General features: G+C 40.0%; 1 protein-coding gene across 6 annotated transcripts in view; it reads right to left on the reverse strand.

The window, feature by feature from the left end:
* The window catches only part of MAPK10 (mitogen-activated protein kinase 10), a 267,785-nt gene that overhangs the window by 91,122 nt on the left and 161,860 nt on the right, over positions 1–14,803 (reverse strand). For all 6 annotated transcript variants that reach the window (XM_063458770.1, XM_063458771.1, XM_063458768.1 and 3 more), the window contains exons 3-4: positions 14,167–14,336; positions 7,464–7,593 (exon numbers count right to left, since the gene is read on the reverse strand). In XM_063458770.1, coding sequence (XP_063314840.1) covers positions 7,464–7,593; positions 14,167–14,336 — 300 coding nt within the window. The remainder of the gene's footprint in view (positions 1–7,463; positions 7,594–14,166; positions 14,337–14,803) is intronic.

Here is a 14,803-nt window from a genome sequence, read left to right on the forward strand (position 1 = left end):
ATAATTCAGTGTACAGTGAATACAGACTTTAATTCTATACTTCAGAACCTGTAATGAGTTTCATTGTGAGCCATACAAGCTACAGAAAACCGCACATATCAAGGAACACAACACGTTATATAATAAAAATGTTCTTAGAGCACCATTTTTTTTTATCAGATTTCCATTTCTCTTTTTTAAAAAGTTTATTACATTTAAAGAAAGCTAATGTTTTTTGTTGTTGTTTTTTTTTTTTTATGTCACTTTATCATTTGGCAGAGCAGCCATTTTGGGTTGAATTCTACTGATATCTAACCAACTGCCGCTCAGTCTAACTTTTCCTGCTTCTGTGATCCTCTATGTGAAACTACAGCAGCAGAAGCTGGTCAGATAACAGTAGGAGCTGACCCAACATAGCTGCTCAGTCTAATAAAAAGAAAAATATTCTCAGAAAAATCAATATACATCATTTAGACAAATCATTACTTTTAATTAAATATAATGAACTTTAAAAAAATGAGTAGTGAAAATGTGATGACAGTTTTTGTTATCGCTTGCTGTATATCTCTGTTATCCCATCTGTCCCAATCGAATTGCCATCTGGATTCCCATCACTTGTAAAAACAATTACAGTGGTCAACCTGCTATCTTTTTAAAGTCCATGGTAGACAACTGGCACATCTATCATTTGGATTAGGGTTTCAACTCATCTGTATGTTTAACTCTCTTAGATGAGATACATATATAAAATTAACAATCAGTTTATAGTTATGTACAACTGTCATCTGAACGTTATCCCAAGTTAAACATTTTATCCCATACATATCTTGTTTACCTCCTCCTATAAGAAAATGGTTTTACACCAAAAACTAACAATGTAAGAAAAACACACCTTATTCCTTGTGGAAAGGGGTTGTAGATAGGGGCACAGAGGCTCTATATGGGGTTCAGGAGCTGTGGTGGGGGATAGGGTCTGTGGGGGCAGGGCCTGTAGAGGGGTGGGACAGACAGCTTAGGCCTTGCACGCCACCATTACTAGCTAAACCTGAGGCTGTTGGTCACAATCAGGGGCGGGCCGGGCCAGGGAAGCAATTGCCCCCCAGGCTGTCCTTAATAATTTGAAAAAGGGGCGCTGCAGGGCCTATCCTGAGCGCCAGTAGGTGGGGGGCGCCGTGCAGAGCAGGCTGATGGCCTGTCACAGAGAGCCCAGCAGGTGGCCAACTGGCCACCTAAGTTCGCCCCCGTAGTAGGGCAGAGTAGGCACCAGCTTGTCCGAGATGGCAGGTGCCTACTCTGCAGCAATATATCGGCCGGGTGATGCCAGGAGCCGGAATATGACGTTGTTCCGGCCCCGCATCACTAAACAGTGCGAGAGGTGCAGAGAGTAGCAGGAAGATTATGAAAGCCACTGGACCCCTGGGGGAGGACCAACAAGCAAAAAAATTAGTTTGTGAGTGTGTGCCTGTCAGTGAGTGCGTGTCAGTAAGTGTGTGTGTGTATCTGTCAGTGAGTGTGTATCTGTCAGTAAGTGTGTGTGTCTATCAATAAATATGTGTGTGTGTGTCTGTCAGTTAGTGTGTGTGTATCTGTCAGTGAGTGTGTATGTCTGTCAGTAAGTGTGTGTGTGTGTGTCTGGAAGTGTGTTTGTGTGTGTGTCTGGATGTGTGTGTGTGTGTCTGGAAGTGAGTGTGTGTGTCTGTCATGACTGTCTTTCCGCATGGGCATGCTGGGCAGTTGCCCGGGGGCCCCACAGGCATGGGGGCCCCACCGTGCTGCCAAGCGTGCCCGGCCAACAGGGAAGAGCCTTTGATTTCCCTTGCCGGCCAATGGAGAGGCGGCCTTGTTTTCTGGTGTGGGCCCCCTTGGGCCGGTGAGGGAGATCTTCCTTTGATCAGAAAGAGAGGGAGCTAGGACCAGGGCTGCAGGAGAGGCCAACCTGTAAGGCAGATCGCTCCTCCCGCCAGCAGGCTGTGTGGAGCGTTGCTGCGCGTTACCATGGCAATGCTCCACACAGCATTCTGCGCGCAGGAGGATAGGAGACCGCCTGCAGCCAGACAAGCTGCAGGCTGTACCGAACAATTGGACCACTGGGGCTGGCTATGCCCCCCCCCTCACTCTTTCACCAAAGGTAAGAAGAAGGGTGGGGAGGACATAGAGATTTTGTTTTAATGTATAGTAGTATTAAAAAAACAAAAAACATTTGCTACCTGTACCACTCAAACTCTGCAACACTCACAAACACACACACACAGCACCCCACACACACATAAAACTCCACACACACGCAGCACCCCACTCACATAGCACTCCACACACACACACACACACACACACACATACAGAGCACCCCACACTCACATAGCACTCCACACACACACACACACAGCACCCCACACTCATCTGGGTGTACTCAGCAGTCTGTCTGTGTTTACTCACTGCTTTGCCCGGGGGCCCATAATGTTGTTAAGATGGCACTGGTGTCTGTCAGTAATTGTGTGTCTGTCAGTGAGTGTGTGTATAACTGTATGTGTCTATTAAGTGTGTCATTGAGTGTGTATCTATCAGTGTTTGTGAGTCAGCGAGTGTGTGTGTCAAGTAAGTGGTTGTCTGTCATTGAATGTGTGTGTCTGCCTGTCAGTGTGTGTGTGTGTGTGTGCGCCTGTCAGTGAGTGTGTGTCTGTCAGGGTTTGTGTGTGTGTGTGTGTTATTCAGAGTGAGTGCCAGTGTCTCTGTCAGCAGGGACAGCCTTTGGGCTGTGCAAGCTGTGCGGTCACGCAGGGCGCCATGACAATAGAGGCGCCCGGTGGCAAACACAGCTCGCAAGTTGGGGACACCAGCATATTCAATTGAAACGATTCCCTGGTGGTCCATTGATGCGCACCAGCAGTAGGAGCAGTCAGGTCATATCCTCTCCCTCGTGGTTCCGGTGCTCAGTTAGTGAGTCAGCGCACAGGCTCAGAGATTCTCAGCCTGCGCTCTGACAACATTGAAAGTTGGAGCCGCAAAGGATGAGGTATGGCAAAGAGCTACTGATTAGCATAACATCAATATCGGTTATAAAACCAGGAAAAGGTGGGCATGGATGGTGAGCTGATTCAGTGGTGCAATGGGCCACTTTACTGGATTTTCCCCCCCCAGGCCTGAGGCTGCCAGCCCTCCCCTGGTCACAATGAGAGGTAGGGAGGAGGAATGGTAAGTGAAGGGCTGGTGGAGGGGTGGGTCTCTTGGAGGATTGCCTTCACCTTAATTTAATTTCTATTTCTTTTTTTTTCTTCTTACATTTTCTTCACTTCTTGTCTCTTGACGATCTAGAGCTTAGACGGGCTGTGTTAACGATGAGACAGATGATTCCCTGCATCCTTAGTAGGTGGCTAATATGAGCGCAGTCTATTTCCTATTTTACTAATCCCATAACCTACAATAAATGCACACGCAGGTATAGTACGTGGTTGACTACCCACACTGTTATGTTTCTGCAATTTCTTCCACACAATCCATGGGGTGTACATATGCATTGCTACATCATTACTATTTTCTTTTGTTAAATATGCACGCCCTCATTTGTATTTCATTTGTATTGTTCACTTATAGTCCAATGATATGATGTTAGAGCTCATTGATCTGGGGACCTGGGAGTCTCTTGTTTACTTTGACTCTGTATCTTGTCAAATCCTCTAATGCCTCTAATAAAAAAAAAAAAAAAACCTAACCTACAATGTCAAATGTCTGAACTTGATGAAAATATTTGCTTTGTTGTATCTGCAACCGAAAACATAATCCAAGGAGTTCCGAGTCCCTGTCTACCTTCATTCCACACACTATAGCTGCAGAGATTTGCATAAATTGCTGCAGCTATAAGCCTACCACCCCGACTGTGTGATCTGCCTGGGAAAAGCAATGCTTACTGAGTTGTTTCATTTGTGTCTTTTCAATAATAAAACATATCATAAGTCCTATATTACACATATACACATATGAAGAATTCATGCTATACAAGACATTGCCATTGAGATCAACAAAAGGGCCAGGTTTGACTGAGCAATCTCAGCCTCTACCAAATCATTAGATCAGAGCCGAAAATACAGATTTGCTGCTTAAGGTGGGATCAGAGGTTAATATTTTTTTTCTATTAATGAATCATCTTTTTCAAGCATCATAATATATTAATATGGAATGCCAACTCCAATCCATTAATGTGTTACTCACACATTGATGGACTTGGATGATACACTCTTGATTGTGATTACCGTACTCAGTCTCTGAATTTCTGTTAAGTGTAATTTCTTTTGTGCTCAAAAATACAATTGAAAGATTTTACATAAATACAAAGTGACACATTTAACATGGAGTATATATAGTACAGTCACATCTCAAAAAGCCCTGGTCCTTAAGGGGCTAAAACATTACATGATTGTAAGTGAGCCCCTAATAGAGGCTCTCAGTTCCAGGGTACTGCTAAATTCAGCAGTGTGGATTTCTACATATTTTTGTTTTTATTCAGACCTGGGGAAACAGAGATTTGTTAAATTATTTGTAAAATTGTGAACCATGTCACTTTTCAATCAATCACTGTGCCTAGAGGCGTATCAACTACATTTTGCTGACGAGCCCTAAGAAGTAAAAAAAAAATTGTCAGAGGTTGCAGTATCTCATGTGCAGAGGGAACTCAGCAGGATTTCGGATCTGGACTGCCCTTATGGGCAAGATCAGTCTGATGGGCAAATGATACAAGTTACCTCTGTAATAGCACAAGTAAGCAACAACTTATTTGAGATCTATGCAGGGCATACATTATGGGCAAGCTATTGAGGTTTCTCTGAGATCCTGCCTGTTCTCATATAGAGTTCTCATATTTTCTGCTTTTATTTGAAATTATGCATAATATTATGAATCCTGGAAAGGGACAGATTATGAGGGGAAAAAACACGGGTACTGAATCAAGTTTATGGATATATAGACTGACATAAGCAGTACTTTTTAAAATGATGACATAATGATAAATAGAATAAACATCTTGCTGTTTAGCCAATTTAAACCAACTGTTCTATTTACATTATAAAGCATAGCTCTGCGTTCGTTTATCACCTGGTTCCCTGGATTGCAGAGAGGTCTGGAAATGCTCTTAACATTCACACGATCAATTGTGTTTCAACTGGGTGCTGTTAAGCTCTCCTTTCTTTATTTGCAATGAAATAAATCTATTCAGCAATACATTAGAAAGGAATGTGCTAAGCACATCGATGCACACTTTTTGAAAAGAGTTCTTACAACTAGGATGTGAAGTTCCACAAATGATGTCCCCAGCACATTTGACTAACAAATGATCACTGCAAACTAAAATGTTTTACATTGCAGGGCTAAAGGACAGGGACACGGCATTCAGACCACTTCATTACGATTAAGTGAACTATAGCAGTGTTCCCCAACCCCCGGGCCGCGGACCGGTACCGGTCCGTGGATCAAACGGTACCGGGCCGCCCAGGGGTGTGGGGTGTGCGAGCCTGCCGGCTAATGCAGGGCTGGCATTGCCCAAGTGCCAGCCCTGCAATGTGCCTGCGGACCGGAGGGGAGATCAGAGATCTCCCTCCCCGGTCTGCAGGCACATTGCTGGCAGCCGGCAGGGGAGTGAGAGAGGACCCGGAAGCTCTTACCTGCAGCTCCTCCGGGTCCTCTCGCGAGATTTGGAGCGTTGCCGCGGTAACCACGGCAACGCTCCAAATCTCGCGAGAGTGAACTCTAGCCCTGTAACTGGGCTAGAGTTCACCTCACCACCACCGGACCACCAGGGATTCCCCACCGGACCACCAGGGACTAAGAAATGTCCCCCCTCCTCCCAGTAAAGGTAAGAAGGGAGGGGGGACATGAATATATTAATTTTAATTAAATAAATTTAAAAAAAGCCTCCTTACCCCCCATACACACACTGCCCACACACACACACTACACACACTGCCCCACAAACACTGCCCCACACACACTACAAACACTGCCCCATGCACACACTACACACATTGCCCCACAAACACTGCCCCCATGCACACACTACACACACTGCCCCATACACACACTACACACATTGCCCCACAAACACTGCCCCATACACACTACACACATTGCCCCACAAACACTGCCCCCATGCACACACTACACACACTGCCCCACAAACACTGCCCCATACACACACTACACACATTGCCCCATACACACACTGCCCCACAAACACTGCCCCATACACACACACTACACACATTGCCCCATACACACACTACAAACACTGCCCCATACACAGACTGCACACACTGCCCCACAAACACTGCCCCATAAACACACTACACACATTGCCCCATACACACACTGCCCCATACACACACTGCCCCATACACACACTACACACACTGCCCCATACACACACTACACACACTGCCCCACAAACACTGCCCCCATACACACACTGCCCCACAAACATTTCCCCCATACACACACTACACACACTGCCCCACAAACACTGCCCCCCACACACACACTGCAACTCTCACACACACTGCCACCCTCACATACACACTGCACCGCTCACACACACATACACACAATTTTGAGTCTATGTCTTTATGTGACTGTGTTTGTGATTTTCTGACTATGTATGTGTCTGCGTGTTTTTTTTAATATATGTGACTGTTTGGTTTTTTTTTGTCTTATTAAATCAAAACAAGCGGGCCACGGAAAAATTATCAAATGTTTACCGGTCCGCGGCGATAAAAAGGTTGGGGAGCACTGAACTATAGTGTTCCTTGAAAGATATTTGACATCTGGTCACAGGTTGAGGTTTTCAATCACTTATGGGAATATTTTTGCAAACATATCTAGCCTAGAAATAGCTCCATGATTTGCATCTTAGCCAGTTTTCAAGGAAATCCCAGACCACATGTAGCCATCTCATATTACAACAAAATAAATCAATGGCCAAGCCTAACTTATCTTGGTGAAACTATAATATGGCTACTCTATATCCCAAAGGCATTGGTAGGATAACACCATCAACTTTATGAAACCACTTTAAAAAAGCTATTTACAACTAATCACTCACTTGTATCCATGCGACATATAGCCTGCCCCCAATGACATACCAAGTAATCCTCTCATTGTGAGTAGGACACAAGGGAGCATTGTCTTGATTTCTCTAATTGACTCTACAATCTAAGATTGAAAACTAGCACATAGATATCTACTGTATCCGATGATTTCAATATTTTAGGATAACCCACAATTCCTTGAAGGCCAAGTTGCATACCACTTCTGAAGACCTGTTTAAAAAACTAATTTCCAAAATGTTTCCATTATAATAGTTTTACCTTATATCCAAATGCAAAAAAAAAACAACTAAAAATTGATAAAAAACTAAACTTGATAATAAGTAACATAATACCTGGTACATCTGTCTAGGACAATGAATCACAATAAACAGAATGAAACATACTTATACTTACATTTTTATGATTTACACACTTCATTAGGACGAGCTCTCGATATGCCCGCTTGGCATGTGTCTGATTCTGAAATGGTCTGCTGAGCTTCTTAATAGCCACATTTCTATCAAGAACGGCATCGTAGGCAGCACTAAGAGAAAACACAGAGCCCCATAGCATGAAAAACAATATTTAATTGTATCTGATAAATACTTGTGACATGTGGCAGATTTACCATAACCACAAATACAGTTTTCTGGAATTACAGAAAGTAGTTGAACGAATTACATAAGACATTTAAAAAACATATATAATTATAGAAAACAAGGTCTGGAGCTATGAGGTCTAATGTAGTATAGTTAGTAATCGTAGGAAGATATATATTTGTACCAGATGTCTGGCAAATTTGCGTCTCTCCAAGATATTTATAGAGATAAATCATATTGTGTAACTGTCTCTCGTTATGGCAACAGGATTCCCATTTATGTAGTTAGAACAATTAGTAACCTTTTTACAGGCAAAGCTCGACTCCAATGGATAGAAATAGCAAAAAGGGTCTATGCAAACTATACTTCATTCACGCTCGTTCTTGCTTCGTTATTTTAATTCGTTTAAATAGCCCTTGTCCTTTTTTTTTTTTACAACATGAAATACACTAACACTGTGTGAAGTTAATAATCAGGGGGATTTTGCGTAGCTATAGCATCGCCCAAAAGTTAAATAGGCAGTGAAGGAGAAACCAAAGGGGAAAAAACCCTAGTCCTTTAAATTTATTTTTAATAAATTTCTGCAGAAACATTTACTTTTTTGTTACCCCTATTATATACAAAAAAAAAAACACAACATTTATGCTTCGATATTGGTATTTCAGAAGAAAACCTGGAAGAGCAGATCTATGAGCTAAGAATGTGGTTGTGTTATACGCGATTGTGTTGGCTCCAAGAAGTAATGCTGAACATTCTTAAGGGATGTATCCGCCATATCAGTTTAGTAATCCCTATAGGCTTTTTAAACACAACTGCCTTTCATAAAGGTTTTAAGATGACCTTCAACTCATGTACGTCCATTCTCTGAGTAGCAAAAATTGCAACCATTCCACTTTCCGTCACCTTTCCTGGAACAAGGTGAAGGCAGGCTAAAATAAATGGGGAGAGGTTATGGTGCGGGATACAAAAAAGATATAAGTAGGGTTGAAGGGAGAAACACTACTTGGAAGTGATAAAGGAGAGAGAAAAAAGATTTGGATAGAGGAAAAAAAACATGTATAGCTTGGGAAACAGGGAGAGAAATGTCAGGGCTGGGATAGACTGAGATGCTTATGTATAGCGGTGTGATGAAGAGAGACAGGTGGATCACCAACCTAAACAGTTTATGCAATATGTGTGCGAAGGACTCTATGTGCAGAAAAATTGGGAATGACGTTGTGCAATGTTATTGTGTGCAGTGTCAGTGTCACTATCAGAGTTTGTAGTGAATGCCAGTGTTTACGCACGTGTACAATACCAGTATGTGTTTTGTTTGTCCTTTTCTTATCTTTACAAAGTTATTAGAAGCAGAGACAATGTTCAGGTGCACACCTGCATTCAGACACTTCAAACCATATAAAAAAAAAATATCTGCAATACCAGTATGTGTTTGTCTTTTTCTGTGTGCACAATGTCAGGATGTATGTAACTGTTTCAGTGTGAATGCAATGGCAGTATGTTAATTACACCACTTTTATAGCCCCCACCATCTACAGCTTCCCCCATTTACAGCCCCCTCTTTTCAATGAGTAGTGAGACCCCCTTATCTTTACAAAGTTATTAGAAGCAGAGACAATGTTCAGGTGCACACCTGCACTCAGACACTTCAAGCCATATACAAAAAGAAAATCTGCATTTAAAGACACAGTCACTGCATATAAATACACACAATAATTCACACAAGTTTTGACTACTAACCCTGAATCAAACAATCTCCCATTCATGTAAATACAGGACTGCAGTACATACAGGAACTACACAAATACAGTTTAGCACCATGATACTGCCAACAACTACAATCCTGCTTTCACAAACCATGACACTATACAAAACACACCCTTATATTCAGACACACATTATGAAGCTATCTACAAATACACTTGCATTCACAAATTTGCAGTAATCATAAAAATGTCTTGTACTTACTCCAAAGGGACAGGGACACATATAAGTTTCTAATATTTTTGAAACTCATGAAAAGGGTTGCACCCGCAGTGTGTGTAATGCATAGTCTGCATTATTGCCTACTGTCTAATTGCTAAATTGTAGGATTCTTCATTCTCTAATTGCTTAATCTAACACACCTTATTTTGAAAGTTCTTTTTCAAATCAGCTATTTTGGCCGACAATTTGCAATTCAATTCTCAATTCAATACATATGTTGTCAGTTATGAAGGTTACTTGTTTGGCATAATATTACATTGATAATAATTCAGTGCCTGTATGTCTGTCTGTCTGTCTAGTAATCAATTTACCGTATATAGCACATAAACAGAGCAAGACTTACTCAAAATAATTGCCATCACGTACAAGTAAAAATAATAATTATGTCAAAACAATTTGAATTAACATGATGTGTGCATAGACAAAACTGCCACAAATCCTGTTCTTATTGAGAGCAGTTATTCTCTCTAGATATATTGAACGTGATTGATGATGGCTGTCGTATACACTGTCAAACGAGATAAATTATTTGGTTTATTGGGCTTGAAGATTGGAAAACAAACACGCTTGCAATTCTCGGGATGATGTAGACAAGAGAAAACACAGGTTATTATAAAACAATACATTTTTAGAGATAGGCAGTATCTATATTCCACACCCAAGTTCTTTAGAGGGCTGGAAATATATTATGGCAGTATATTTAACTGGATAAATGCATATATATATATACAAAAAAAAAAGTAATGCAAAAAACAAATGTGCTGTTATTTCAAAAAACGTAATGAACGTTTTATTTAACAGCATTTAATGGATGTGTTGAGATGTATATTTTAGCCAAGCTACAGCAGTTATGATGCTTGTAGGGTCCCTTTAAATGAAACGTTATGCCTAATGACTCAGGAAAGGTTATAACAGCAAAAGTTAAATATCCCCTATGGTATCTTAGGGTGATATACTTGTGTTCTCAGCAGAAAATCCCCGCCATTTCAGTCAGCATACATTAGTGAATGTGTTTTATTGTTTTGTTTTGTGTTGATTTGCAAGGGTGGTGAGCAAGCATATGTCTACAGCAGACAAAAGAGGCTGTAGAATCATTTCGGAAATTGAATGAATCAAATACATTATGATATATGCTTAACTGAATATATGACCCGTTCAGGGTCATGTTCTGTTGACTTGTTATTAGACCATAACTTAGATCATTATAGGATTGTAAAATGAAATGCCATAAGGCAAACCATTTAGCCTCGTCACCACGTTTACAAAACACTTCGGGCATTTGATCTATTGGAACCCTGCTTTAAGCTTTGTATATATGATTTGCTCTGTACTAAATTAATGTCATGATAATGTTAAATTGTCTCAGTGAATACAGTGAATCATTTTAGCAGTTACTCTAAGGGAACATTCTTCTAACAGCTTCTGTCAAGAGATTATTTACTGAAAAGAGAAGGTGACACATACTGGGAAAAAAACAAAACAACAACAGCCCTGGAAGCACCTCTTCCAATTCCTCACCAGCAACTAACTATAAATCCTTGTGGGAATAAGATGTGGGCAAAGTACTTGATATGGATGGGATACATTGGGAGGATACATTGGTTTTCCTTTAGAAGTAATATTATAAAATGCTAAAGAAAGAGTAAATCACCCCAGCCCAGTTATAACACACTGAAAGTCTAATTCACACTTATGTTTGAGTGTCTGTGGGGAAAATCTGTTCGAAGGCTTTAACATTTACAGAAACTAGTTGGGCCGACTCCCTGGGCTTTATTGCTGCTTAAATAGTTTGAGGTGTTTATCAGTCTAAAAACCAAATTCATATCTAAAGCCACAATGGTGGATAGATGAACACTTGTCCTTGGTCAGGGATCAGCGATCTATGGCACGTGTGCCATTCATGGTACTCGAGGTGCCATTGCGCGGCACTTAAGACTGCCAGAGACAAACAGGCTCTCGCCTATCAGGAGTCACAGTGGGACTTCAGATATTTTCAGATATTGAGGACATTGCATTGCAGCACTTAGAGGAAGTGATATCAGATCAGTATGTGTGTCTGAATGGGTCAGTATGTGCTGCATAGATCCGTGTATGTGTCTGAATGAGTTAGTATGTGCTACATAGATCAGTGTGTGTGTGTGTGTGTGTGTGCATGGTTCAGTGTGTGTGTCTACATGGGACACATGCAATACCATAAGCAGCCCCACACATTAAACACACAATGTGACATGTAATCCAGACACACAATTACACAAGCAGCTGCCATACACAGCCCACATTCATAGATATCAAACACAATACCACAAAATACTCATAAACAAATACAATATAACAGTCCACATTTACACAAATACAACAGTACAAAGCAGCTACAGCACTCATAAATAACACAAGCACAATATGGCAACAAACACACCTCAGTTTATAAAAATAGGACCGGCACACCAAGGGACTTCAAGATCTTGTTTTAGAACAGTACTGCTAAAAGGTTGCACACCCCTGCCCTAGACCCTCAACCATGGTCAGCAATCCTCTGTATAGGGACATGCTTAATAAAGTTGTGACTCATTATGTAGACTATATTGAACACCCCTGAGTGTAGTGGGCTTAAACCTATCATTTACGTTGCAGTGCCTTTAAAAAGAGACCCGTCTTTTAGGGGTCTTTGGTGTCCTTGTAAATACTTTTTAAATAAACAAATACTACATACGCATGTACAATGATAAGTTGTGACATGACAAACCCATGAGAAGTTGGAATGTAAATAACATCAAGAAAATCCCCTGAAAATAAGCAAGTAGATACATTTTGTTTATTTTACTTAATGCTTTAAAGTAACTTACACCTTCATTACCCAATCTTTCATCTGCTTGTTGGACGCACTATCCTTTATTACAGGAGTAGTATTGGCTAACTGTCAAAGAGAAGGTTGATACATTCCTCAACCCTTTGCAATGTACAGTATAAGTCAAATGAAACATCATTGAAATTTAGGAATGAAACCTAAAAACGAAATTGGATTACCACTTTCCTCATTAAAAGCTCTCTAGGGGAAGAAAATAATGTTGCAATGTGAAGACAGTAAGTACAAGAGTTTTCTGTTAATGTCTCCCTTTTTATTTTCTTTGTTGCAATTTATTTGTAATATATTTAGCTTGGATGCACTGGATTTGCTTTTTGTTCATAATGTGTTTCATTAGTTTGTTCTGCCTTTGTCTGATATTATAATTACAATATGGAAGAGACACATATATTATTGCTAAATTGTGTTTTCGGTGTTTTTAATCTAATTTGGCCAGGGTAACATAGGACACCCTATTTTTAAACTGTCCTGGTGGTGGCAGCTTTTATATTAGAATAAGGATATTTGTATTATTATTTTAGGTATACAGCAGTCGAATAGCAATTTTTTTAACTCTTGGACCCTCCGAAGCAAGTTATCCTTTATCCAAGTTATTCCTAACCATCTTGATTTTGTCCAGAAAGTCCAGTCATAATTTAATAGACTGCCATCTTGATTTTGTTCACACTTGTAGAGAAACCAAGGAAACTGTCCCCCCCCCCCCCCCCCCCAAAAAGTGTAGTGTAAGCAGCCAATCCAGACCTGCCAATCCTTAAGGAAGTTCTGCCCTCTTTTTAGGGTGACCTGCCCCTTTGTGTGGCACCAGTGATAACCCACCCCCAATTTGCTCCACACAAGCAGACAAAAAAAAAAAATCACTGTTCATTATCTAGTTTAACAAACGATCACTGACGTATTGTCATTATACAACTAACTAAACACACTTAATATTGACTATGGAAAGAAAGAAGCAAAATATAATATTTTTGTATTTAGGGGTTTCTAAGCCCCTAGTCATCCCCAGTAGTATAATATTTACCTTCTTTTCCTTACTGTAATTAGTATCTATTATGTTAATGAGTAATCTTGCCTCAGGGTCTTCTTTTTTGAAATTGTCTTTAATTGCCCATAAAAAATTGGCAAAATAAGAGCTGTCATATCCTAAGAAACACTCGTGAAGTTTTATCCAATAACATATATTGCTCTGGATTGTTTATTCTGTCACTAAAATGTTCTCCATTTTGTGCACAAATAATGCCACTCCCACAGTGTTTTCTTTTTTTTTTTTTTATACATTTTCTTTTATGCCACGAAAATGCATGTACAATTTGTGCACAGTGGCTTCTGACATAATGCACAACTTGGCATACATCAACAGACCACCACTAAGGGAACCCAAAACAGGCGTAAGCCACCATGTATGCACGGTTGTCTATATGTCCCATATTTCCTCTATTTTGGGGAAGGTGAAGGGAGGTTGTAACTTTAATAGATGCCAGACTTTTTTTGTGACTATGTTATTCCGCTGTCAATGCAATTAAAAGTCTTAATTATGGCATATAATATCCAGAGTGGCCTAGTACTATGTATCGGAACATCTAAACCATACAGAAAACTTTGTCCTACTCAAATAAATAAATAAATAGTTTTGTCTTATGCTATGTCATGCAGCTCTTATAATAGGTTCACTTACCAAACTATTCCCTGAGCCCCAGAGCCTATAGGCTTGAGATTCTGGTAGCGTTTAAGAACTGTGAAGGTCGAGTCTCCTACTTCCACGCTGTAGAACTGGTTGTCAACCTTGCTTTTACTCATGTTGTAATGTTTGGCAATATATGACACATCCACTTGATTATTAAATCCCTGAAATGGATACAAAAAGATAACATCATTATTTGTTTTGTTGTTCACTTACTAAAATGTGTTGTTACTAAAATAATCATAGTTGTAAAAAAATATCATGAATAATAATCAGAAAAAGGTTTAACGGATTTATATATAAATTCACATCTTTCCACATCTTTTCAAACTATATTCTATATATGAAACAATCATATGTTTATATACATATTACAAGACAAGGACACGTGATAAAGACTAGCATGTTGTATTTCCATATATGTGTGCATACATACATACATAAAAAAACACACAGATGGAAAAATACTAATATTAACCACCACTTCACAAGTCGACTATTGTATTGTTTAAATTGTACTGGCAATAGAAAACATGTAAAGCAAACGAACAAACTGTATGTCTGACTGCCCATTTAAAAAAAATTCTAAACAGAAATTCTATTCTTCTTATTATTTTAATTAGCATTTATA

The sequence above is a fragment of the Pelobates fuscus genome, chromosome 6 (genome assembly GCF_036172605.1).
Source record: "Pelobates fuscus isolate aPelFus1 chromosome 6, aPelFus1.pri, whole genome shotgun sequence".
Taxonomy (NCBI): domain Eukaryota; kingdom Metazoa; phylum Chordata; class Amphibia; order Anura; family Pelobatidae; genus Pelobates; species Pelobates fuscus.